This window comes from Gymnoscopelus microlampas (assembly GCF_963454915.1).
Source record: "Gymnoscopelus microlampas genome assembly, chromosome: 1".
Taxonomy (NCBI): Eukaryota; Metazoa; Chordata; class Actinopteri; order Myctophiformes; family Myctophidae; genus Gymnoscopelus; species Gymnoscopelus microlampas.
Window position 1 is genome coordinate 33,090,178 of NC_139962.1, and position 24,521 is coordinate 33,114,698.

Here is a 24,521-nt window from a genome sequence, read left to right on the forward strand (position 1 = left end):
GGGGGGCGGGGAATGAATGCTATTGGTTGTGTAGCTTGTCAATCAAATCATCCCGCCCCTCCTAGAGAATAGCCTACTTTATCGTCAATTTTAAAATAAATAGGACCAGTCCATAATTTAGCAAAACGCATATCCTGATGATTGAAAGGAGACTTTAAACTAGCGACTGGAAGCATATAGAATTTATGACAATTTTTATTACAGTAAGAAAATCTAGTCTAAAGTTTGTCAAAAAACCCATTCACTTGCGTTAAAATAAATTCTTTCTGACACCGCAGGTCGGCGCAGGGTAAAACAGCGCCACTCTGGCCATTTTGTCGGCCTCATCGTAAATATCTAAGACTTGCCCCTTGGTTGGCAGAGGCATACAACCGCATACAAAGGCATACAAATGTGGTATTTCATTTGCTGGACCCTAATCTGGTACGATGCCAGTGCTTCTTGTTGTACCTCAAGCCTTCTCTGTCTCTCCCACAGGAACCCCAGACTTTGTTGAGTCCTTATCTGGGGTGTCGTTGGCTCAGCCCGCCCTGTCCTGGGTGTGGCTGGTGGACCTGGAGAGGACTGCCGCCCTGCTGGTGGGACGTTGTCTGGGGGGCATGCTGCAGGGAGCCCCCACCTCCCAGGAGGAACAGGACACGGCCTACTGGCTCAAAACCCCCCTGTTTAGCAACGGCCTGGAGATGGAGATCCCACAGCTAGGTAGGTGGAGGATGTTGATGGCTTGCATTTATGGCCTGTCACGATTATGACGTTTTGCTTGGTGATTAATTGTTGTGCAAATAATGGTGATTAATGATATGATATATCATCATATAATGTGTTTTTGGCTTTGATCATTGGAACATATAAATTAAAATTACATTTCTGTTTGCCTTTTAGGCTTTGTGAACAGAATGGCATAGACAAAAAAAAGGCACTTAGAATATAATATTTTTAAATAGTGGAAATAGCTGATGTACAAGCTCAAATGCGTCGCATTGCAACATTTTGTGAGTTGTAGAGCTGCTATTTCTGCCATTTTTGAAAATGCTATGGAAGTGATTCTCATGATTATCTCGAATAATTGCGATCAGGCGATTATGTAATTGTGACAGGCCTAATTGCAGCTACACAATAATTTCCGACTAGTCGGTGTGATGAATGTTTTATCTGCTGGTGTCTTTCAGACACTTGCATCAGCTCGTTCCTGGAGGCAGCGCTGTCAGGAAACGAGGAGCAGAAACCGTTGGATTGCACCCTGCATCCTGACGTGAGCGTCCTGGTGGACCTGGCCCTCGGAACTACCAAGGAGCCCAGCAACAGTCTCTGGATCAATATGCAGGACTATGCCGTCAGCAAAGGTCTGTCTGGAGACCTTGTCTTAATAAACCCTCCTTTTATACAGTAATCTTCAAGCTATCAAAACGTCGCAATTATATACTGAAAGAGATAAACTGCTGCCTACATTAATGTGCCGTCCTGTTGTGAATTTTGTTCTAGACTGGGACAACGCATCTCTCAGTAATGAGTCCCTGTTGGACACCGTGTCCAGATTTGTCCTTGCAGCTTTACTGAAGCACACAGGTCTGCTGGTCCAAGCCTGTGGAGAGGGAAGGTACTGGAAACCATCATCAGTTACAGACCCATAAGGGTCCATTTGGACCCCTGGTGGTTCCTAGACCCTATGTTGAGAACCAGTGGCATATTGTAGTACATATTTCAAATGTTTGTATGTGGACTGCATTGCAGGGGTTTTACCGGCAAATGGTTTGGTGACTAAGTGCTGGACCCGAATTAATGGTTATGATTACGATTGTAGTTAAATATCAAAAAATCTTAAGCCTTCATTATAATGGTCATTATGAGCAGTTCATCTTATAAGACTCCTAACATTTTGGTATTTTAGATATCAGCCATGCAAGTCCCTGGCAGAGGTCTATAGAAGTGTATATAAGGTGCGCAATCGCCTGCTGGCCTGCAAGAACATGGACTTCATCCAGACTCGTTCCTCTTCGCGGGAGAGGAGGGTGAGTAAACAAACTTCACACTGACCTTATGCTGACCTTCAGCATTCTAGCTTGGCTTTTATTTTTTATACACAGTTTTCAGAGGCTCAACCTAATGTCTGCATTGTCAACACGACGCAAGTTTCGATTTTTAAAGGTGTATTCTATTTTTGTGTTTTATTAATGCGTGCGTATTATTCGCGGTTTCTGCTCAGATCTCGGACAATCAGGACTCTCTAGAGATGGACCCCCAGGAGCACTCGTTCACACGTACGATCGACGAGGAGGCGGAGCTGGAGGAGAGGGCCGACCGCGAGAGAGAGGAGGGCAACCCGGAGCAGGATGATGAAGAGGATGACAGGGACCATGAAGTCATGACTGCTGGGAGTAAGTGGTGCACATGCTCGGATGGGTGTTCGTGGACTTGGGCTGGACGATATGCATAAAATCAAGTACCTCAATATCGATATTGTGACGATAAAATCATGTTGTGACGTTAACATATATCGTACAATGAAGTATAAATCGGGCTTAACGCTTTTGCATTTACACTGTCTAATTAGCGGTGTATCGTTTCATGCTTTCAGATTGAGCACATAATGTGTGTGTGTGTGTGTGTGTGTGAGTGTGCGTGACATTCCCTTCAGTTTGTAACCTCATGTTCAACCGAAGAAGTTCCTTCCTTCTCGGCTCGTGAGGCTACAAGCTGGTGAGCTTGTAGATCAGCTCTTAGTGAAAACCTTTGAAAATATTGGCTTGTAATGACATGGTCGAAAGTATTTACAAATCGGGACATGACACATCGGCTGTATAACTGCAGATACCAATGTTGTAAAAAAAAGTCAAATAATAGCTGATTCTAATCTGAAGGACGGACGGAACAGGTCAAGAGTTCTGATAAGAGTCGGTGCGTTAATGCAAAGATGTCGACAGAAAACCACAGTAAGTGTTCCTGACATGCCGCTCGAGTGCGACTCATCACAACCCAAATAGCGAGCGTGGTTTACGGTGTGGTGTTAATGGATGCAGCAGCTTGCCCTCTAACCCAACGCCATTGTCTTGTTTGTGTGTGTGTCTTTTGTGTTCCTTTGTGCTGCGTGTGTGTGCATGTGTATGTGCCGTGTTGCACAACACAGAAATTTTCCAATGTTTCCTCTCAGCACGGGAGGCAGCTCGCAGCCGAGAGCGCGAGCGGACCAGCAGCAGCCTGGGAAGCCACGGTACCACGTCCCGCATCACAGGAGGAGGAGGCGGTGGTGGTGGAGGCGGTGGAGGTGAGGAAGAGCCTGTGCAGTCTCAGCAGGAGAGACGAGGCAGCATGGGTCTTCCAGAGGGCCAGGACCTGTACACAGCAGCCTGTAACTCTGTCATTCACCGCTGTGCCCTGCTGGTCCTGGGGGTGAGCCCTGTGCTGGATGAGCTGGCCAAGCAGAACCAGGAGGAGGGCCTGGCCCAGTCCGTCAGCGGGGGGACGCAGGAGGGTCTGGGTTTCATGACCAGGTCAGAAGTTAACACCACACCCAACCAGAGCGAGATTATTGGGTGCGATCCCGATTTAGGAGAGTCCCAGACCACCGATTACTGATGTTTTATCAAAAAACGCAACATTTTCGAATCAATTGGAAAATAATTTGATTTGATTAACAAGCAATAACAAAATAAAAAATTGCACATAAACTGACCTTTTATTTAACCATTTACGCTGTGTCATGCATTGCGACACGTTTTGAGCTTGTAGATCCGCAGTTTTTTTTTACATTTTTGAAACATTTTGAGTTGAATATTTCCTCCGATAATGACATGCCCAAAATAGGGACACCAGGTAGAAAGTGGTTAAAATTGGCTGCATAATTGCCGATAACGATGTCACCAAAAAAGTCAAATAATGACTGATATATCTAGATTTCAGTATCTAGCTTTTTTTATTAGTTATTGTTTTATGTGTCTTCTTGTCTATGTTTGTTTCATTGTTTGCTGGTGCTGTGTTTTATATTATTCACTCCTCGTCACTCGAAGTGAGGATAACCTTAGTGCCTTTCGAGCATAAACAAAGGTTTTAAATGAAATAAAAATATCGGTCTGGCTCTACACACAACACACACAACTGCCCAACATAGAATGTACATCTGAAGCAGAGATGGTGTTAAAACCCCAAATCAGAGGGGTTCCATCCAAAATGAGATATGTACCATTTGGAGAAGGAAAACAGATATGGTCTTATAAAATAATTGTCGGCATGAAAGCAAAGCACATTGTACGATACTATTAAACTTGAGTACTTGCACGCAGTCAACTTGAACTCGATAGCCTCCTCCTGCATCCAATGCTCTCACCGCACATTTCAGTACAGTTTTTAAACTATTGGAGTGGAGAGAGAGAGGAAACAAAATTGTGGATTTCATTACCCTTTAAAAGTGTTTTGAAATTAAGCCCCACACATATTGATTGATTTGTTGACTGGTGATTCTCTTCAGAAAAGTGTGCTCCACAAGCATAGTTCAATACACAGTACAAGCTGATTACAGTACCCACAGCTTGTGACGATAACATCAGCCTCTCATTTACCTGAAGCTTGTTAGCGTATAAATGTGTGGACTAGAAAACTCTTTAATGGCCCCCAGCTAGACATACATCAGTTATCTCCTCCCGTGTTTATCAGAAGGAGTTTGCTGCTGCCACAGTTCTTGGGCTCACCCAAGAACGTTTGACCCAGTTTGTACGTGTTTCAACAGGTTTATCTGAGCCCTGACCTATTTCTATATGCATCACTCTTCTGCGTTCCTATATAGAATGACCCAGTTTCACACAATCTCACACACAGTACTGTAGGTCATGTACATCATGTACAGTGATGGGTCTCATATACCACCATTTTAGGTCAAGAAAATACTGCTTTAAAAGCGTATAGAACCAATGACACACAAGTCAACACACTCAAATAGAAAAAAACATTCATCTGAACTTCATCTGAAGAGTTTCCTATTTTTAGTTGTTGTCAAAGCAGGTCAATCACATTTTGGCCGTCGACATTGTTGACTTTGTCCACTTTCAGCTTGATGACCCTATTTTGGGCATAGGTGAATTTGTCTCAGAAGATATAAAGAATAAATAATAATTATACACAATAATCAGACATATAAAAAAGAAAATGTCCTACTATAGAAGATATATAAGCTAGCTTATAAATCTGATTTTTCTGAATTTTCACTGGAGCTTAAGTGGTTTAGACTCCTCGTTGTTATTATTGTGACACCTCTGATGACACCTGCTTGCATTGCTTTTGTGTTGTATTGCACATCTTTGGGACTAAACCGCTTTTAACAACACATTTCACGATGCAGGAAGATTAAAGTGTGTGTGTGTGTGTGTGTGTGTGTGTGTGTGTGTGTGTGTGTGTGTGTAGGAGTGAGAGTCTCAGTGCAGAGTCTCGCTCTGCACAGAGCAGCTCCAGCTACAGACTGATGAAATCAAGGAGTGAATCAGACCTCTCCCAACCCGAGTCTGATGAAGAGGGTTACGCTCTGGTACAGTACAACACACGCACACGCATGCATGGACACGTACACACACACACACACACACACACACACACACACACACACACACACACACACACACACACACACACACACACACACACACACACACACACACACACACACACACACACACACACACACACACACACACACACACACACAGGCAAAGCAACTGCTTCAGATGCTGCCACGTGGCAAATAGCTGGCAACAAAAACTAAGATACATTAAAATTAAAAAAATTGAGCCTTCAGCCTTCCACATCAGCATAGCATAATAATGGCAAAGAGAAAATAAAGGATATGTACAATAAGGCATATTAATGTGCAATAAGGCAAAGCCATTTCCTGTAAAAAACACACGTATATTATACTATAGCAGCAGTTGTAACATTACCTACTGTAGTACTTTATACTAAAGCAGCAGTAGTCACTCAGAGTAGTGGTCACATCAGCATAACAAACAGTGCAAGATTGACTTGTGTCTCTTTCTTTCTTTTCTCTTTCTTTCTTTCTACCTTTTATCTGTTTCAGAGTGGGAGGAGAAATGTCGATCTGGACTTGGCGTTTTCTCATAAAAAGCGAGGTAATGATCCCTACCATCTGTTGTAACGTCTATCATTGCAAGTAATAATGACAGAAAGTGAAGCCCTTGCCTTGTGTCATTGGTTGCTCTGTCTCTCTGTCTTCTGATTGCCGTGTGGATTATGGATTATAGTATATTTGCTCCTTTTGGGGCAGTTGAGCCCCAAAAACCAGAGGAGCTCCAAGCAAGTAAACGATGGCATGTTTCTTCCTCTTGTGTAAAAAGCAGTAGAGCTCAGCTCATATCTCCGTGGCTGTAACACTCCATTCATCTCTCACACGGACCAACCTATGAGCCTCAAAAACCCTGTAGTACGCCCACGTTAGATCAATACAGTCACTGCATTACAAGCAAAAAGGGGGACCGAAGGCATTCTCATGCTCATTGCGCTGCAAATGGATCCCTTTTCTGCTTGGAATGTTCTGGGTAGTTTCTAAAATTATGACACAACATTCCCCCTGAAGAATTGCACTTCAATGGCCTCATCGATGCAGCCACGAACCCAGATACTGTAAACTTAAGTGGTTTCAATCACCAGCCCTGCTTACCATTTCACCATTGAAAGCAAGTACACATCATAGAAGACATCTTTAATGGCTGATCAAAGCTTGTGGCAGCATGAACTGTCAGTACTTGGCTCTTGGATGAAAGAGTAGTTAATGGCATTGCATTGAAATGCCTCTTTAAGTGCTTACAAGCCATTTTGACCATCCACTAGGGCTGGGCAATTAACCGAAAATATATTGAAACCGAAATTTGGAACCAATAATCGAGAAGCAACTTTTTCTGTTCTATTATTTTTTCATATATTTAAATGAATCGACACAAATCAATTCTAATAGATTTTTTATAATCGACTAAATTGATTAGTCTGAGTAACCACTTAACCACTATTTTATACTTTGTTGTATAATGGTGGTGTGCTAAAATAGCGTAAATAGACAATATGCAAGCTCACAACGCGATGTGATGCGTTGTGAACTAGATCTGCTGTTTTCAACGAAAACATATATAATCGTTCATTAAATTATAATCGAGGCAAAATTTTGAACAAATCCTGATATTGATTTGAAGTCATATCGCCCAGCCCTACCATCCACCCTGAAAGAGATCCACATGGTTTTTTGATGTACTCTGAGAAGCTCCTCTCCTTTAGCAGGCCTGCTCCGCAGCTCACCGGACTCTCTGGCCGACTCGTGGTTCCGCGCCAAGCTGAGCCGCCAGCGGAGCTACGGCTCGGCCCACTCCTACGAGGAGTCGGACCTGGATCTGAGCCGCTCGCTGGGCGTGCACGCTCTCATCGACAACATGGTCAGCTTCATCAGCGGGGACGTGGGCCTGGCGCCGGCCTTTAAGGAGCCAGAGGAGGGCATGGCCACCAGCCCCCAGGCAACCATACTGGCTATGGGGCAGCAGCAGAGCAGGGCGGAGGTGAGCTGGAACAATGAGATGCATAATCATGAATGAATCCTTTACATTTTTCCATTCAACAATGTATCTATGCGTTCACATTTTGGTTAGTCTCGCGTCACCAGACAACTATTCCACAATCTGAATGCTATATAGAGTCTGGAACTCCACTTCCCGAAAGCTGTGTAACGGAAGTTGTTCAGACCGGAAAGACATTCGACCAATCACGACGCGGTGCCTGCGGACCTGTAGTCCCAGTGGAAACAGAACCGAGGCGGAAGCATAGTCATAGGAGTTATAGATTCATGTTATTTGTGTGAGGATTGTTTATCACAGAAAACTGAGAAAGGTATCATGGAATTAACGCAGAAAAAACTGTGAAAGAAGACACTAGTAGACATAAACGATGTTTATGAGATTCGTTGATTGATTCCAGTCGGACTCCTTTGCGCCACTGCACAATGCTAAAACGGAAGTGGGTAGGGGAGGGGCATCCGCTTTCCCCTTACACATTATCAGAGCTTCCGAGTCCCAGACTGTATGCCGGAAACATTTGTAAATTGTGGGAGGGAACAGTCTGGTAACGCGAGACTACATTTTGGTTAACCCATTCAATCCGGGGAACGCGTCTCGTGTCATTTTAGATTTATTTGGCTATTTTTGGAAAAATCGTGAAAATGTTTGCAATGCAAATCTTTAAAATATATATCATGTTGATGTGTTGGTCTCCAGCTAAGATTGGAGGCTCTCCACCAGATCGTGGTGTTAATCTCCGGCATGGAGGAGAAGGGTGGCCAGTCCGGAGGTGGAGCCTTCCAGTCCTCCTCTCTGCTGACCTCCGTCAGGCTGCAGTTCCTGGCCGGCTGCTTCGGCTTGGGCACCGTGGGCACAGGAGGGATGAAGGGAGAGAGCGTCCAGCTCCACCACTACCAGGTGGGATCCATTGACAGGCTCATGACTCGCTATCATCCTATGTGCAGAACCATGAATACCTTGAGTTTTTTTGTGCTGTTTTGCAGGACGGCGTGAAAGCGGTAAAGAGGAGCCTGCAGATGGACATCCAGACGGCCGTCCACAAGATCTATCAGCAGCTATCTGTCACACTGGAGAGAGCACTGCAAGCCAACAAACATCACATAGGTACTGGAGAGAGAACTGCAGGTTTTAACCCATTAAGACCTGGAACTGTGTCATTTTTAGATTTGAGCTAAAAAGCATTATTTTACACTTTGGGCTATTCAAAAATAGCAGATATACAAGCTCATAGCGCGGCACCGAGTGCCGCGCTACGAGCTTGTAGATCTGCTATTTTTGAAAAATTGTGAAAATGTGTGCAAATCTTTGAATATATATATTTTTAAAGCGAACATTTTTAACTCAAATCTTTGCTTCTGGGGGGGTCCCTGGAACAAAATATTTTGATGGGGGTCCGCGGCCAAATACATATAATTTTGGGGGTCGTTGACATGAAAAAAGATTGAGAACCACTGACATAGAAACGTTTTTTCAGAATACTGTTGAGATTTAGGAGACGTGTAGAATCGGCTTCAGGTCTCAATGGGTTAAATGATGATTTTAGGAATTCTGCTAATGTTGCCATTTACCTGAGAGATTAAGGATATATATATTTTTTTTGCACAAAAAAACTCAAACTAAACAAAATAATTATATAAATTATATACGTTACCCACATCTTTCAACGTATATTTGAGACTAACTCCCAAATAACATAATAGACCAAAATAATATCCCAAAATCTTCATCCTCCCATCAGCTGCACCAAAGATACAGATGATGACTCATTACAACGCTGCACCAATGGTATAAAATGGAAAAACACCTCCGGTCTCCTAAGTGGGCGCGGTCAACGCCCAATTCCCCCATCTCAAGTATTGCTGCACAAAGCGAGAGTGTGTTGCATGCTGACACAGAGACGGGTCTCAAACAAAGATAATTTGTCTGATTTGTCTGTCAGAAATGTTTCATTTAGGGTCAGAATGTTCAGAAGATTTGTGGCTTGTGATAAATACATTTCATGTTTAACGCACTTTATATTTGACCCAAATCTCAAAGTGCTACATGGCATACAGTAAACATACTTCAGTGACTATGGGGCGAAAAAATGGGTCATAATCTGTGCTCACATTCTGGTAGAAATAGACTCAAGACCTGGTCTCCTAAAAGGGCGGGGCATCCACATCACACATACAGGAAATTACTCTTAAGATGAACGGTCTCGCTTCTAAACTGTCTCATATTCAGTTCCAGTGATGTTAGGTTTTCAGTGGAGTGGGTCCTGGAACCCATGGGTGGTCATTTGAATGGGTCCCATGGGTCCTAATAAAATGTGTAGTTTTTGAGAAATTGCTGTGTTAAACCATTGTTTGATTATATTCATCTATATTGATCTTCATGTATGTTGATCTGAAAGAAATTACCGGTAAACTAAATCCTGAATCTGACAAATGCATTTGCAAAAGAAAACTATAGCCTATTACTGAAGTAAAGTAGGACCAAAGGATAAAATAAAGACCAAAAGGGTAAAAGGGTGTCCTCCTGTGTTGAGGACATGGTGGTTACAGTTTGAGTAGGCTACTGCAGAGTGCAGACATATACGGTATTATAGGCTACACTACAGCATGTCTCTCTCTCACTCACTCACTCACACAGCCTGTGTGTGCGTCTCCCACTCTCTCTTGCATACTCAACCCCGCCTTTTTTATTTGTAATACTTCCCAAATTTTGTCAAGTTGACATCACAGGTGTTTCCGAAGTAACCAGTTTAATGACGATGTCCCGTAATGCTACTCTGTCGTATCGTACGGCGGCATACAATACGACGATACGTCGATGTTCAACCTCGCACAGCTGAGACGCAGCATGTCATGTCGGGTCCGCCGGTCTGACAGACGAGACTTGTTTTGAATTGGAGGTTAATGGTATTTATTTATTTTTAATCAAATGAGGGTCCGTGGCCTAAGCTGCGGGGCCCTTGAAAAAAAAAAAGGTTGAGCTTCACTGTATTAGAAACCCTTTGATTAATGTCCCAAACCACCTCATTGCTTCCTCGTTTTAGAAGCCCAACAGCGTCTGCTGCTGGTGACGGTCTTCGCTCTGAGCGTGCGCTACCAGCCAGTGGATGTGTCTCTGGCCATCTCCAGCGGACTGCTCAACGTTCTGTCTCAGCTGTGTGGCACAGAGACCATGCTGGGACAACCCCTCCAGCTGCTGCACAAACCAGGCGTGTCCCAGCTCAGCACCGCCCTCAAGGTGGCGTCCACGCGCCTCCTGCAGATCCTGGCCATCAGCACCGGGTAGGTGACAAGACCTATATAACTATAACTCATTTATAGTCATAAAAAAACAAAAACAAAGTTTCGCTAGACAAGATTTCAATCTCGTCTAGTGAGGCTTCCGTTTTTTTTTTTTTTGTTGCATAGTGTTCTGTCACTATAAACGTCAGATCTCACCAAAAAAATAACTAAAAAAAGCTATTACTACGCGATCTAGCGTAAGGCCGATTGGCGCACGTTTTAAGCTGTGGCGGACCCGGGATGGAGTTATGTCATTTTTCTACTGTACCATTCATCCTAAGATATCATAACATCATAGAAAAGGTAAGAAAACCGTGGTCCAAAATTCCCCTTTAATGTATGTAAGGGGCTTTTTAGCTTCTGGAATATAGTTTTATATTCAGTCTCCTAGCTTTATTTACTTTTTCACTGAAAGAAGATGCAAATTATACATAACTCTCACACACACACACACACACACACACACACACACACACACACACACACACACACACACACACACACACACACACACACACACACACACACACACACACACACACACACACACATACACACATACATACATACATACATACATACATACAGTAAATACTGCGTATATAAATATGGAAAAAGCTACATCAAGTGTCTTTGTATGGTGCTGGTCGCTGAAGGGTTTGATGAGTATCAAAAACGAGCACAGCATTCAAAGTAATAGGACGACAGAAAAGAACATGGCGGTCCATTGAAGTTCAATGGAGAAGTGGCGCCATGTTATATTCGGTTCCTCAAGCTCGATTAAAATGAAGTGAATCATACACTTTGACCTTAACAGTCACCAGATCTTAACCCAGTTGAACAGCTACTGTATAGGAGATTTAGGACTGATGTGTTCTCCACCACCATCATCAAAATACCACATGTTAGAATGGTGTTCACCCTTCCAGTAGAGTTCTTGAGACTGTCTCTAGTCTCTCTAAAGAGACCCTCTACAGACTAAGCTAGAGATTAAGTCTCTCAACATGACATGGTTTGTCAAGGTGTGTTGAAGATGTTCTGTGGCTCGTGGTGACGCAACACCCTGCCTAGACTCTGTTCACTTAATTTGTCATCGGTCTGTATACTACAGTATAGGCCAATCACCGAAACACTCACACACAGGTGACTTTGTCTTCTATTGAAATATGGAACATCTGATCTTAATGTCCGTTGTCCGTCCATTGCTCTCCTATGGTTCTACAGGACGTATGCAGACAAGCTGAGTCCCAAGGTGGTCCAGTCCCTGTTGGACCTGCTCTGTAGTCAACTGAAGAACTTGCTGTCTCAGGCGGGGGTCAGCCTGCTGTCTTCCACAAAAGAACATGAGGACCACAAAGAGGACAGCGGCGATTCAGAAAAGAAAGACTTCAGAGGTTGGAAAGCAGTTTAGTGTCGTTATTAGACACTTAAGAACAAAAGTTACAGAAATGTCTCACAGTGGCTTGGCTTGTTTCATAGTGGAAACCAGAGTGTTCTACAAATAAAACCAGCATCCTCTTGTTGTTAAGACTAGAAGCTCGCCCCCGCTACGCGGGGGCTCGCGTCTAGCCCGCGGCCACGCGCACGTAGCGCCCGCGGCCACTTGGCAGCTCATATAAGTGGCGTAGCGTCATGAGGGCCAGTGGGGCCGTGGCTCGGTCAGTGAAGACCCTGTAGTGCGGATGATATGTGGCATAGAGGGGCAGATTGTAAATCCCCAGAGGAAACATCCGTGGGCTACCATTGGTTCAGCGATGTGTGCGGTCGCCCTGCGGCCCCTCCTCCTCCACCAATGTGCAGTATTGAGAGCCCTGACGTCACAACAATTGGAGCGATGGGCACTGCACTCTGGTTGGTTAGGGTACACCTAGGGCCCAGGTAGAACCCAGTTAAAGCCTGCATGGGCAAACCCAGGTAGGAGCCGCCTTGGTCCCACAGAAACATGGCTAGTTGGGGCCCACCTAAGGGCCAGGTAGAAGCTACTTATAGCCTGCATGGGCATCACAGTTGGGACTGAAGTGGATGCTGCTGACATTGCTGACATGGGGTCCATATGGTTTAGCCCACCTTGAAACCATATGGGAACTACGCTGGCATGCTGGCTGGAATGCAAACGCTGCATCATACCTGTAGTGTGTAGTTTGATGTTGTGTGTGTAGCAGATATACCTGCAGTGTGTAGATCAATGTCCATATGAAAGTCAATGCCCAGCAGTGTTGTTTTTTTCTCCAGCAGAGTTTCTAGTGTCTCTGTCTCTCTCTGGAAGAGGTTGCACATGAACTCTGCAGCCGCACTGAGGCGCTCCAACACAAACACTCTGATATTAAGCTGCTTCACACAACAAACATCAGCACCACGCTGCTGTTTGTCCAAAAGACACAATATCTCCTCTCCCACCGACGTCATGTGTTCATTTATCGACAGCCGTACAGAGTCCTTTTGACACATTTTACCTCGTTTATCCAGCTCTCACTGACTCTCCACATCGGGCTGTTATAGCGCCACCATGAGGCTGAGTAGAGAAATCTCAAGTGGAATGTCTTCCTCGGCATAGTGGGAATGTGGGTGCAAAGTTGCACGGAAAGTGCATGCTGTGTTCATAATGTGAGGCATTTTGGTCCAAACGGAGCAGTCCTGCAGACTTTGGAAGCCATTTTAGCCAATCAGGATGGAATATGAAAAATCTGAAAGAGCCTTTTTTTTTAATGACTGTGGAGATACTGTGTACCGATTTGCGTGATGTTTGGGCAAAATATGTAGGAGTACTGTGAGAAAATGTGTTTAGCAAAAAGCGGCCTCCTGGTGGCACTGTAACAGGGCCATGTGAAAGAAATAGGGCAGAGGTTGTGAATTGGCATCCAGGGAGTGTGTGTGCACAGTTTCGCTGCGAGCAAGTCAACGATGTGAGAGATTAGCTATCACAGACGGACGGACAGGGGGTGAAACATAGTCTTGCGCCATGCCTGTCGGCCTGGCGGAGAAAATAAAAAAACGAAAGTAAAGGAAATGACCATTTCTGCAACAAAAGTAGTCAACAAACTATACTATAAAAACATTGGCCACATTGTGAAATAATCTAAGAAAGAGGCAATCATGTAGAAAATAGCCGATGTACAAGCTTACAAAGCCTCTCAACGTGAGGCATTTCGAGCTTGTAGATCTGCTATTTTCTCAATATTTTCTTGTGGAACGGAGTCAAACAAAATGTGGGGGTCCCCAGATCAATTACGTTTATTTGGGGGGGGGGGGGGGGGCGGCCTGAAAGGGTTGATAAGCACTGCTCTAATCGGAGCGAAATTATCTGAAATTACTACATGACCATAATGCAGCCTAAACATGCGTTGCACGGGGCGGTCCTGCCATTAAGTTAGTTGCTGTGGAGCTACACAGTTCTCCTGAAGACACACAAGGCCACAATATACACCATCTACAATGGACTAACTGAGCAGCAATAATAACATTCATCACAGGAACGTGCATTGTTGACAAAGTGATTGCACAGCCGCTGCAGGCATGACAACAACCACGTTAGCGTTAGCTACATGCCAGCTGTCACAGCTCCCTGTCCGTGGTTGCTGCGACTGACTCTGATGGCTACAGCAAGCTCTCTGCGATGCCATTGTCTGGGAACTGCTCTTAGCGTGACACGACCAATGAGAGTGAGCGCTGTCGTTGTTGCTAAGATACGGTGGCGTCTCTGCCCCATAGCTTGTAGATCTCTCACGCATGATTGGCGTAGGCTGCGTTGCCAGGTCTGACTGTTTGTATAAGCGATTCTGGGCTTATTTGGGTGCACTTTTGGGGTCGTTTCCATAGACCACGGCAGTGCTTATTTCTTTCCCGTGACCGATGTGGCAAAAAAAGGTGCAAAACGAACCATCCGGAAGTAAAGTGCGAAATGAAATATATAGCACTTTATGATTATTAGAGAAGGAGACAGATGTGAAGGTTGAAAATGGAATGTAGGAGGTTATATATTTTTTCATGAGCGATTTTTGTAGCAAGTTGTGAGTGAATTGGGCCACTCCTGTGGGCGGGGGGCTGAATAGAACCATTGGGGTTTGGGAAGGAGACGCTCTCTGTTTGAGTGGAAAGATATCAGTATGTTTACATTTAGAGAAACATTGATCCATTGATACCTGCTGCTACCTATACGTTGTTATACCTTTCAAACCGGATGCCACCTCTGTGTCTCATTAGTAGTTGCTATAATATGGTAACATCATTTTTTATTTTTTATTTTTTGTAAGAATTTGAACGTTTTCAGAAAACTATGGTTAGGTTTTAGAAGGCGTTTTTAGAATCGGCCTCAGGTCTAAATGGGTTAAGAACTTGATCAAATGAAGCTTTAACCCTTTTAGACCTGTTGTAACCTATATTGTTATACATTTCAATCCGGGCGCCACCTCTGTGTCTCATTAGTTGGTGCTATACATATAGCAAAATAATGTTTTATTTATTTTTTGAGTAAGAATTTGAACGTTTTCAGAAAACTTAGGTTAGGTTTTAGAAGGATCGGCCTCAGGTCTAAATGGTTAATGCTGATGATATGTCTTCTAATGTGTCTGTTAGCTCTTCTGCGCAAGCAGCACACAGCGGAGCTCCACCTGGGAGACTTTCTAGTGTTTCTAAGGAGAGTGGTGTCCTCAAAGGCCATCCAGTCCAAGATGGCCTCCCCCAAATGGACAGAAGTGCTGCTCAACATCGCTGCACAGAAATGCTGTTCAGGTATTTAAAAAAAAAAAGAAAATCACTATATCTCAAGTATGAAGGTAACTGTCTTACAGTTTGTGGTCATTAACCGCTAAAGCCCTATTTTCTGTTTTGGCTATTCGACAATAGCAGATCTACAAGCTCACAGTGCGTTATGATGCGACACATTGTGAGCTTGTCGATTGTTTGTAGACTGTCAACTTGTATCTTTTATTTTTTTGGCAAATGCAGCTATTGTACTACTGAGTATCGATTAGGCCTTTATGCTGCTGTTTATCTGCAGGGGTCCCTCTGGTGGGGAACTTGAGAACTCGTCTGTTAGCACTCCATGTTCTGGAGGCCGTCCTGCCTGCCTGTGAAGCCAGTGTTGAGGACGACCAGATGACACAGGTTAGTAATCATAATTATTATTACATTATTATTATTGTTAAAAGACAGGTTAGTAGTGCTGTGACCCACCTGTGGCCCAAAAATAGATTACTCATTAACATATAAAAAACGTTAGATAGTTAACATTCTCTATGTATATTGTTCATCAATACAGTATTTGTCTTAGCAATAATAAAACATCATAACATCATAAAATGATCAAATTAACCCATTTAGACCTGAGGCCGATTCTAAAAACACCTTCTAAATCCTGACCTAAGTTTTCTGAAAAACGTAAAATATTTATTCAAAAATTACAAAAAATGTATGTTGCTATATACTAACTGTACATAGCAACAAGAACCCCAAAAGGGGTTCCCGTCTTGAAAGGTACACAGTATATTTTAATGACACTAATATTTGTTATAGATATGTAACCCTACAACCCTACACAATAATAAAGCACTGTGAATATACAATTAATGCATGGAATTGGATTTTGAAAATTAGTTAGACATAGCTTACCTTAACTAAGTTGACACAATGCTTTGTGAGCTTGTAGATAGATTTTTTGAGATGTTTGTCTATAACATGGCCAGAATAAGGGATGCTATAGAGTTCATGTGGTTAAGGTCCGTATCATGTATGTGAGCTCTCACTCTCTCTCTCTCTCTCTCTCTCTCTCTCTCTCTCTCTGTCTCTCTGTCTCTCTCTCTGTCTTCCAGGTGGTGGAGCGGCTCTTCTCTCTGTTGTCAGACTGTATGTGGGAAGCTCCCATCGCTCAGGCCAAACACACCCTGCAGATCAAAGAGAAGGTGCACGAGCTCAAGTCACAGGTGAATGTGCCTACAGAACATGACATTGAGGGGTGAAACGATTGATTGAATAATCTACCAATCGATCGACAGACAATTGATTGAATATAATTTTTGCTATCTTATAATCTGTGAAGTAGTGGCTTTTCCCTGGTGGATAAACATATTAAGCTATTTAAAGTCGTTTAGATAACTTTACCTAATTTTGTACTCTGGGCTTAAATCAATTCTGTAGATTACTATTAACCACTTAAACCCTATAAACTTCATTGACTGGGCTCCGAGGTCTACGGTATACTTGGTCCCCTCCTTTTTTCCCTCCAAACCAAATATCTTCGCTGAAAATAGCCGATCTACAAGCTTGTAGATGTGCTATTTTTGGTGAATGTTTGCCTGTAACGACATGTCCAGAATAGGGATGCTAGGATTAATGTGTTTAAATCAATTATGTAGAGCAATTGAATAAAAACTACAGTTGCTACTCGGCTCCATTTGACTAAGAATAGAGGGTTTAAGTGGTTAATGTACATTGTTGTCCATTTGAGTGACTTTGCGTTGAATTTATGTGCAGGGAGACAGCGAGGAGGAGGATGAGAACCTGCCCATTCAGGAAGTGTCCTTTGACCCAGAGAAGGCCCAGTGCTGCGTGGTGGAGAATGGACAGGGTCTGACCCACGGCAGCGGAGGGAAAGGCTACGGCCTGGCTTCAACCGGCATCTCCTCTGGATGCTATCAGTGGAAGGTACCGTATGGTACTTGTCAGGGCTCAAAATTGGTTGCATAAGCTCCCAAAATGTAATCTGTGTATGTTATGTACTGTGAAGATAGGTTCCTCTTTGCATGATGTAGAGGAGATGTCACTGAACGCTGTTAGCCAATCCAATCCATTAAAAAAGAAAAGTGAAACTTAACTGGGGTTTATATGTAGAACACCATTTCCCCCTTAACTCATTCACTGCCTGAATTATTTCTGGCCGCGTTTGCCCACTGCCAAGATTTTTCATTAAAAAAAAAAAGTACTCAGGAGCCGAGATACAGCATTTTTAAGTTTTAAGTTAACAAGGAAGTGGATGGGAGTCTAGATCTTCGAAAAATCATATCTCCTTGGTCTTTGGGTCAAAAAATGTTTTTATAAAAGATTTTTTTTTAAAAGTCGTTTTAGTCGTTCTAGGCAGGCATGGCTTATGAGACAGAAGTCGTTTTAGTCGTTCTAGGCAGGGAATGAGTTAACACATTGCCTGCCGAAAACGGACATGTCCGTCTTTTAAAATACACCTGTTTTTTTTGTAGAACCCAAGATAACGTGATCCGAAGATTTACTGCTCCATTCACTTCCTGGTTAACTTATTACTTTAAAATCCGTGAGGACGGAAAATATTTTGTGACTACTTGAAAAGGTAAAGAAATCGTTAAAAAACGCAATCCACCGCATTGCATCCGGTTTGGCCAAGCATCTATACACGAAGCTGTGTTTGGGGTAGGGAAGCAGGGCGGCCAGCAACATTGGTTATTCGATACATAAGTTGGATAAATCCAACATTGTATCCAACATTAATTTCACAGATATGGAAGAAGTTGGGTGGTTCAGCTGTCGCTGCTATTGGTGGCACCGTGCTGTGGTAGAAAAAGCAGTGTGTGTGCCATAGTACAGTAATCGTAAATTATGTTGTGGGGACTGCGTTTGCCCCAACTGCCACACAGTGCACTAACATAGCTCGCGTCGCCAGGCTCTCTCCCCACCCGCCACCCGCCCCCCGCCCCCCGCCCCCTTGCACTTCAACTACATGCAAAAAGGCTGTTTGCGTCTGAGAACTGACGACGGTAGCACTGAAAAACAGAACGAGTAACATGTACTGTACACAGCCAAGGAGTGTCCTTGAACCACCGACCTTGCATGTAAAATAAACAATTTTATCATCTGTCTCCTTTCCTCTCTATTCCCTTGTCTTCTCCTCCCACCTTGTCCGCTCCTCCTCGCAGTTCTACATCGTGAAAGAGAACCGGGGCAACGAAGGCACGTGCGTGGGAGTGTCACGCTGGCCCGTGCACGACTTCAACCACCGCACCACTTCAGATATGTGGTTGTACCGCGCCTACAGCGGCAACCTGTACCACAATGGAGAGCAGACACTGACACTGAGCAGCTTCACTCAGGGAGACTTCATCACCTGCGTGCTGGACATGGAGGCCCGGACCGTCTCCTTTGGCAAGAACGGAGAGGTCAGACATCCAGTTCAATTCAACATGTTACTAATATGGTTGCAAAGTAGGGGTATGCTAATCTGCTGGTTCTCAACATGTGGGCCGGTAGGATATTGCAAGTGGGCCCCCAAATAATTTACAAAACACAACGATTTTAATGATATAATTAGTAAATTATTAAATTAAATAGTCACGGTATTTTTCTTAGTTAGTTTTAAAGGCAAATACAGATAAATTGGAACTTAAAGTATAGATTATGTTCGTTCCATTGATCCAAGCCGGAACACACTCACTCAATCAATTGATTGATTATTTCAATGCTCTGAAAATGCATGTGCCCCAGCAGCCCCACCCATCTGACCACTTAACACGACAGCCAATAGGCCTCAAACTCTTTTGAGATTTTCAAGTAGGCCCTGATCCAGAAAAGGTTGAGAACCACTGTACTAATCGATCCTTATTTTATGAGGTTTCTCCTGGTGCATACACTGTTAACTGTGAAGAACACTGACAATCACAACACTGACAATGCCTTCAAGACCTAAAGCATTTCCTGGTCATTGTGAAATCTGGTCTCCAAAATGTTGCTGAGCTTCTGTGAAAGCGGGTTATTCTGCTGCGAAGGGAGGATGGCATTCTGGATCAAATTGGTGTTGTCTGTTGATATTTCTGCTTTATTCTCAGCCATTGTAAGCAATCTGCTTGATATCAACTTTCTGGAATATATTCTCTTCTTTTTGAAAGTGTAACTTAAATTTAGTACAGTAAGTCAATGAGAATGTGATCGCTCTGAAACTGGCTCAAATTTTCAGAGCTGTAGCCAGCCTGAGACTGATGTCTCAGGCTGGCGCTGGCCACGTGAAGTCCAAGACCCACACTGGAGCCACACCGTTTCTATATGGATCCCGAGATCCACATGATTACCTAGTTTTAATTAATAGTTTACAGTAGTAAACAGTGAGTACAGCAACGCACTCAATGTGTTGCATCCCGCGCTGTGACATTGACAATGTGTCTCAGCCAATCACCATATGTCATATGAGGTCGGAACTGTGACATCACCACCTGCAATACATAAAAGGGACAGAGACAGTACAACAATTGCAGTTTGAGTATTTGTTTCAGAGTGTTTAATAGACTACGAAACAAGTTTTCTGGTTCTCAGTAGTGACTCAAATTACACAAACATGCAGATTTTTGTGAAGACCCTCACTGGAAAGACCATCACCCTGGAGGTTGAGCCAAGTGATAACATTGAGAATGTCAAGGCCAAAATCCAGGACAAGGAAGGCATTCCTCCTGACCAGCAGAGACTGATCTTCGCTGGCAAACAACTAGAAGATGGCCGCACCCTGTCTGACTACAACATCCAAAAAGAATCCACCCTCCACCTTGTTCTGCGTCTGAGGGGAGGAATGCAGATCTTTGTCAAGACCCTCACTGGCAAGACCATCACCCTGGAAGTTGAACCAAGTGATAACATTGAGAATGTCAAGGCCAAAATCCAGGACAAGGAAGGCATTCCCCCTGACCAGCAGAGACTGATCTTCGCTGGCAAACAACTGGAAGATGGCCGCACCCTGTCTGACTACAACATCCAGAAGGAATCCACCCTCCATCTGGTGTTGCGTCTGAGGGGAGGAATGCAGATCTTCGTCAAAACCCTCACTGGGAAGACCATCACCCTGGAGGTTGAACCAAGTGATAACATTGAGAATGTCAAAGCCAAAATCCAGGACAAGGAAGGCATTCCCCCTGACCAGCAGAGACTGATCTTCGCTGGCAAACAACTGGAAGATGGCCGCACCCTGTCTGACTACAACATCCAGAAGGAATCCACCCTCCACCTGGTGTTGCGTCTGAGGGGAGGGCAGTAAATGATTCAACAATCTTAAATATTGGCAAAACATACTATGTATAATCACTATTAAAACATCATGAATAAGAGGATGCACATTGTAGTCTAAACCTCCCCAGACAAATAGTGGGGAAAAATATAAAAAAGATCCACGGCTCAATACACACTTGTGAATTGCAGATTTTCAGTTTAGTAGTTAAATTGTCATCTGGTCTCACTAGCTTGAGCTCGTTGTCTGATGAATTATGTTTTTTTTTCATAGATTTTTTTTTCCCAACCTCTACCAAACCGAAACCATGACCCAAAAACCGAGATACAAACCAAACCATGGGCCTCGATCCGGGATTAGCTTTGGGAAGACACCATAGCCTTATTTTCTTGGTGTGTGCTCTTACTCTGTAGCAATGGATGAAGGAAGAAGTTCCATTCTGGACCTGGGAACAGAAGACTGAAACATGTTTTCGCCCCCTTCTGCGTGCTTGTCTCTCTGTTGAACTCAAAAATCAACTCCACCTCCAGACCATCAACGTCAAATTTGACGTGAAAAAGGCTCAGCAGTGCTGTACTGGATCCGTCGTCTGAAGATGTTTGGAGTGGTCCCACATCAGGCTGTCCTGTCAGGCACCGCCTGCAAACAGAAATGCTGCGTTCACACTGGCAGCTGCAAAGATACAGGCTACCATTCATCTTCAATTGAAGCCAGTGACATGTAGATACAAAGATACATGACCTGGTATCAATTTCAGCTGCAGAGATGTCCCAAGTAGGCGATCAGTCCATGACGTCAGCCCTAGTGTTAAGAATGATAGAGAATAGTATTACAGCAATACTAAATAACAGTAATAAAAACCTTTAAAAGAAAAATAATATTGGCTATAAAAGAAAAAATAATATTGGCAAAATGCTCAATGTGTTTCATTCTTCTTCAATATTGTGTTTTTTTTTTTTTTTTTGACTTAATTCCCCTGGGGTCAAATAAAGATCTATCTTCTAAAGCTATCTATAAAAAAGTTGTTCACACAAAAAAACGAAAAAACAGTCCTCAAAATAAACTTTATTCACAGTGAAGCGACATCCGTTTCTGATTACGGTGCCACAGCTGCATCTGCTCCCATTATCTTATTATTAATTTTGTTTGTTTGAGGGTGTCACCTGTCAAAAAGAAGTTAGTCTTGCAGACTATCTTTGCAGGCCTTTTGCTGCTTTTTAGAGGTGACAGGGAAACGAGGAACGGAGGTGTTGTAAAAGTGTGACATCTAGTGGCTGAATGTTGTCTAGTACCCCTTTTTAAAACCGGCAAAGAATCTGTGTCATTTTAGATTTTAGAAAAAACAGTCAGATTGAAAAGGAGTGCTCGTTTTCTTCGAGTTCACCTCCCGCACTCCCCCGCAGCGAGGCGGGACCCCCATCGTCAAAAAAAGAAATGGCGTCTTGGAGGTTCCGAGACTAGGGGGGGTGGAGGATTTACTATTCTGTCGTTGTTGGGACATAACTCAGACGGCGCTGAGTCGGCTGAAGGTGACTTCACAACGGTCTGCACGGCGACACGTTCGCCTAAGCTCCCTCGGTGGTGCCTCTCGTGGCTCAAGTCCCCCTCAGATGGCATGCCTCCGTCGGTGAAAACAAGTGCACCTTTTTCAATCTGACTGGTTTTCCAATCATACTGTGACACACTCTTAGTATTTAGAACATTGGTTTAGAACAATGGTTCTCAAAAATAGCAGATATACAAGCTCACAGCACGTCACTTTGTGCTGCGCTGCAAACTTGTACATCTGCTATTTTTGAATATTTTTGAAAAATATTCAAAATGCTGGACATTTTTGAGTCTTCTCGTTTGGGGGCTCCCTGGCACAAAACATTTTCAGACGGGGGGTCCGCAGGCATATATATATACAGTATATATCAATTTGGGGGTCTTTGACACGTAAAGGTATGAGAACTACTGATTTAGAAGGCATTTGTAGAATCGGCCTCAGGTCTTAATGGGTTAAGATGGAAGCTCTGTTAGTGATGTGACTGTTGTCTGCACAGGAGCCCAAGTTGGCCTTTGAAGATGTGGACGCCACTGAGCTCTATCCTTGTGTGATGTTCTACAGCAGTAACCCTGGGGAGAAGGTAAGAGACATGGCTGCTTCATGTTGTATGTAGAGCAGTTATTCCCAACCTGTAGGCTGCGGAATAACTGCCAAAACACTACGATTTTAATGCTAATATAACATTAATATTAAACAATTAATGTAAAGAAAATTACATCTGTTTTCTTTAAAACCTTGAAAAATGAGTTTTCATTGTGATAGTTAATTGGAACTTAAAGTCTACTACGTTAGTTCCATTGATTCCATTTTGTCCCTGGGTGTACAGTATATTCATGCTAATTTTCAAGAGTGTGCGGGTGTCCTAACTAGGGATGGGACGATATGATAATTACATGTCAACATTTTTGTCGCAAAAGTAATTGCGATTAACAATATTGCGATAATGAAAATATGCTTAGAACTTAAAATGGCACGTTTGTTAACCACTTGAACCCCCAGCATCCCTATTCTGGGGGGAGCTCAACACGTTGTGAGCTTGTAGATCAGCTATATTTGGCGAATTGATTTGTGTTGTGTGAAATAGGAGCGTAGCAAATGCTCTCTTTACAGGTCCGTTTTATCAAGTATAGAGGGTTTAAGTGGTATTGAATTTGCAGCTCAAAGAAAGCTAATTCATCCCAGTGCATGTATCCCTACTCCTATCACTCTGTATAAGACATATGCACCGGTGAATCATATTTTACCATAGTAGTTTTTGCTATGTTGCCAGTCTCATGCATGTGTGTATAATCCCGTCTCGTGGGTGAACCGTTATCATTCCAGGTGAAGATCTGTGACATGCAGATGCGCGGCACCCCCAGGGACCTCCTCCCGGGCGACCCGGTCTGCAGCCCCGTGGCCACCGTGCTGGCTGAGGCCACCACGCAGCTCATCCGCATCCTCCACCGCACCGACCACTGGACCCACCGCATCAACAAGACCATGACCGAACGCCTGCACAAGATCAAACCCTGCTTCAGAGAAGCCACCGGCCCCGGTAGCGGAGGGGGTCAGAGGCTGAAGAAGAGCCGCTCGGTGCAGAGCCGCGAGGAGCACGACGCCCAGAGGGAGACTCAAGAGACACCCGCCAGGTCGGAGGAGGAGAGGGGGCGCCACGGGCGCCAGCACGGCCTGGGAGAGCTGTCGGAGCATCATCTGAGGACGCTGTGCACGGAGGTGTGGCTACGCCCTGTGACAATTATTACCTTATTATTGTCCGATCGCGATTATTTCATATAATCGCAGTTATCTTTGCATTTTCGCCAGAATCGTTACCATTCATATGTATAAATTAATCTGTTGAAAAATTGCGGAAATAGCCTGCCTATAAGCTCACAACGCATGTTGTACAGTAGATCGCTTGTAGATCAGAGCTTGTAGATCGGCTATTTCTGGAAAAAAAATTATTTGAAAGTATAAAATTACTATATGCCTGTTTTGGCCAAAGTACATTATTTATTTTGATTATTGGTACCGGTCATTGTCCATCATTTATTTATAAATTGAAGTTAGTTGTCAGATCTGCCCTGTGTAATGTTTTTAATTTTTGCCTAAAATGTAAACAGAAATGTAACTTTTTTTTAAATGATGTTCCAGTGTTCTAATACTGAAACCACAATTAAATTGTTGATCACAGTTATTTGTATGACAAT

At 43.6% G+C, this 24,521-nt stretch overlaps 1 protein-coding gene across 17 annotated transcripts in view; it reads left to right on the forward strand.

Annotated features, from left to right (window-relative positions):
• Positions 1-24,521, forward strand: part of herc1 (HECT and RLD domain containing E3 ubiquitin protein ligase family member 1) — a 105,549-nt gene that overhangs the window by 28,448 nt on the left and 52,580 nt on the right. For 8 of the 17 annotated variants that reach the window (XM_084065338.1, XM_084065348.1, XM_084065342.1 and 5 more), the window contains exons 18-37: positions 478-702; positions 1,170-1,343; positions 1,483-1,597; positions 1,889-2,009; positions 2,204-2,375; positions 3,125-3,488; positions 5,392-5,512; positions 6,059-6,110; positions 7,267-7,541; positions 8,253-8,453; positions 8,540-8,660; positions 10,597-10,834; positions 12,059-12,228; positions 15,407-15,562; positions 15,831-15,937; positions 16,642-16,752; positions 17,303-17,473; positions 18,712-18,951; positions 22,826-22,909; positions 23,653-24,045. In XM_084065338.1, the coding sequence (XP_083921464.1) occupies positions 478-702; positions 1,170-1,343; positions 1,483-1,597; positions 1,889-2,009; positions 2,204-2,375; positions 3,125-3,488; positions 5,392-5,512; positions 6,059-6,110; positions 7,267-7,541; positions 8,253-8,453; positions 8,540-8,660; positions 10,597-10,834; positions 12,059-12,228; positions 15,407-15,562; positions 15,831-15,937; positions 16,642-16,752; positions 17,303-17,473; positions 18,712-18,951; positions 22,826-22,909; positions 23,653-24,045 (3,611 nt within the window). The remainder of the gene's footprint in view (positions 1-477; positions 703-1,169; positions 1,344-1,482; positions 1,598-1,888; positions 2,010-2,203; positions 2,376-3,124; positions 3,489-5,391; positions 5,513-6,058; positions 6,111-7,266; positions 7,542-8,252; positions 8,454-8,539; positions 8,661-10,596; positions 10,835-12,058; positions 12,229-15,406; positions 15,563-15,830; positions 15,938-16,641; positions 16,753-17,302; positions 17,474-18,711; positions 18,952-22,825; positions 22,910-23,652; positions 24,046-24,521) is intronic. The other 9 variants (XM_084065347.1, XM_084065343.1, XM_084065350.1 and 6 more) reach the window with 2 other exon arrangements.